Source organism: Apis dorsata, unplaced genomic scaffold (genome assembly GCF_000469605.1).
Source record: "Apis dorsata unplaced genomic scaffold, Apis dorsata 1.3 scaffold_618, whole genome shotgun sequence".
Classification (NCBI taxonomy): Eukaryota; Metazoa; Arthropoda; class Insecta; order Hymenoptera; family Apidae; genus Apis; species Apis dorsata.
The window spans coordinates 196604-199130 of record NW_006263814.1 but is presented as its reverse complement, the minus strand read 5'-3'; the positions used below and the strand labels follow the sequence as shown (position 1 = coordinate 199130).

Below are 2527 nucleotides of genomic sequence, written 5' to 3'. Positions count from 1 at the left end.
CGATCGCGAAAACCGAAATACGCGGATGACTGGCCGCCGCTACGGTTTGACGATCGGTTTAAAAGGAAAACCGGTTAGAGCGCGGCGTATAACGTGGGCGGGTATTGGAGATGTGCGAAACATTCCGACCCAATTACAACAAAATGTGCATTTCTTATCTACTTTTCCCCAGTTCTATTTCTCCCCAACGTCAACGAGGAACCACCTGTTTGGCACGGGATCAATCCTGTCGTCACTCCGTCGTTCGATGTTTTCTCGGAATCGATGGTCGATCGCGTGCCGGTGACGCGCCGTCCATTTCTCTCCCTCCCGAATCGATTTTCGGGATGATTACATTTTAGAAATGACTTTATATACTACAGATTGTGTACGATATATCTGTACAGTCACGCGTGCCAAATTCCATAACCGTTCAAGTGTGGTCGTAACGCGAGATCGTTACGATCTTTCGGGTGAAAAGAATTCGCTTTCATCGATTAACACTATTATCGTATGTAATCAATTTATTCGGTTTCGATCGTTTGTCGAAATCTTATCGAGATGAATTTATTCTCACGATTCAAAATGGGGGAAGCGATCTGTAAAAGAGGACGATCTTCGAGAATTCCTCGGGAAAAAAGGAGAATTCTCTCGTTAAAGGAGTCGAGAAATATATGTTGATCGGGGGGATAGATAAAGAAACGCGAGGAGAGAAAAGAAGTGAAAAGAAATAGGAATAGAGGGGAGTCGGGGATTTAACCTGTAACCCGGTAACGAGACGACGAATGGAATGGAATGGGAAGGAGAAAGGAGAGGCGAGGGAGGGAGCGTCGTGAGAGAAAGAGGGGTGTCGTAGAAAAGTTGCACCCGGCACACTGCATCGAGGAGAGGAGGAAGGAGTAGGAGGAGGTTGAGGAGGATGAGACGCAGAGAAGAGAAGAGAAGAAGAAAACAGATGTGGAGGAGGAGGGTGGTGGAGAGAGGGTGGCGGACGCGCGCGGCGAGTTTCTGGAGTCGTCGGGACGCCGAAAATAGCGTCCCGATATGATGACGCCCGGAGCGCGCCGATCCTAGATTTCAGTCAGTTTGCAAGCTCGAAAGCTGCTGGGTACACGCGGAAACACTCCGAAGCCACGCTCCTGTCTCGCATTTCCCGTACAGCCTACCGATCAACCCCTCTCTCTCTCTCTCTCTCTCTCTCCTCTATCATCGAGCCATCTTCTTCTTCTTCCTCTTCTTCCTCCTCTTCTCGTCATCTTTTCCCTCTGGACGTCCCGGAATTCCCGGTTTTTCTCTCATCTCGCTCCTCGTGGAACAGTAGCCGAGACCATATATCCTTCGCGACATCGCGGTAAACGCGCGCGGAACAAGCTCGAATTAAAGCACAGCGATGGCGGACGTAGACAGTGTAGTGTACACGACCACCGAGCGTAAGGTTCGCAAAGTGAAGAAGACGACGAAGCGCAGGGAGAGCCACGATCAGAACGCCGAGGTCACGATCACCGAGGTCGACAGCACGCAGAACAATCACCACGCCATCGAAGAGTATGTGCTGGCTGCAGATCTGACTCGGATCGGCCCGATCACGTTTTTTCACGACACCCCTCTTCTTCTTCTTCTCGTCCACGATCGCGACCCTCGTCGAGCGAGGCTCGTTGGCCGTGTCACCCTTATATTTTTAACGAGTGGAAAAGATCCTTCTTTTTTCTTGTCTCTCGTTGCACGGTGAAAATTATATACGTAGAAAAAGGAATCGATGGAATGGAAAAACAAAATGTTTTGGCCGCGAGCTCTATTTGTCTCCTCGCGTTCGACCTACTTTCCTCTCCACCCCGATAAATGAAAATTGAAAAACGGCTTCGTTCGCCAAAATTTTTCACTTCGACTTTGCAATCCCGACGATTATTATTTTCGATCTATTTTTCTCGAATTCTTCGAAAATGAGCGAACGAGCTTAAACAGAGTTTCGGGAAATATTTCAAAGTAAGTGGAAAAAAAAAAACGATCGTGGGGGTGACCGAATGCCAACTTCTCGCCCCCCGAGGGGAGGCTTCTCTCACAGGAGCAAAGATCTCCGCGACGCGAGATCCTCTCGATCGTCTGATCGAGAGGGGGTTGCTTGAAACGATACACGATACGAAGCATTTTCTTTATTATACGCCATACTATGTATATATATATATATATTGCTCTCCCGTACAAAAAATACTCAGCCAGCACATACAACAGCACTCAACCAAGGTACATATTACCAGCAAATCTATCGAAACACCTTGTACGCAAGATACACTGCGGCGACGAAAAAAAAAAAAGAGAAAGAGATAGAGAGAAAGAGAAAGAGAAAGAGAGAGATTGCGAGGAACTTTGCGGGGCTCGGTGGTAATTTCGTGAGACGAAAACGCACGCTGTGAGAAAACGATGCTGTGAGAGGAGCGTATCTGGAAATCGTGTATCTCGCCACACACGTATCTCTTGAAAAAAAGATCCTAAGATCCGCGTATCGTCGAGTTTTTCTTCTTGTTGCTGTACGAATTCGAAACGAGAGATT

At 47.9% G+C, this 2527-nt stretch overlaps 1 protein-coding gene and 1 long non-coding RNA gene across 12 annotated transcripts in view; one reads left to right on the top strand and one right to left on the bottom strand.

Annotated features, from left to right (window-relative positions):
• The window catches only part of LOC102677765 (four and a half LIM domains protein 2), a 68050-nt gene that overhangs the window by 56828 nt on the left and 8695 nt on the right, over positions 1 to 2527 (top strand). Inside the window, exon 1 of one of the 11 annotated variants that reach the window (XM_006621244.2) lies at positions 1080 to 1524. The exons of 8 other annotated variants lie outside the window; for them this stretch is intronic. In XM_006621244.2, coding sequence (XP_006621307.1) covers positions 1370 to 1524 — 155 coding nt within the window. In that variant the 5' untranslated portion in view covers positions 1080 to 1369. Of the gene's footprint in view, positions 1 to 1079; positions 1525 to 1932; positions 2221 to 2527 lie in introns of those variants that run through there. 2 more of the 11 variants (XM_031513186.1, XM_031513187.1) reach the window with 2 other exon arrangements.
• Positions 1055 to 2527, bottom strand: part of LOC116186325 — an 11842-nt gene continuing 10369 nt past the window's right edge. Inside the window, exon 2 of the long non-coding RNA XR_004151296.1 lies at positions 1055 to 1182. This is a non-coding gene — a long non-coding RNA (uncharacterized LOC116186325). The remainder of the gene's footprint in view (positions 1183 to 2527) is intronic.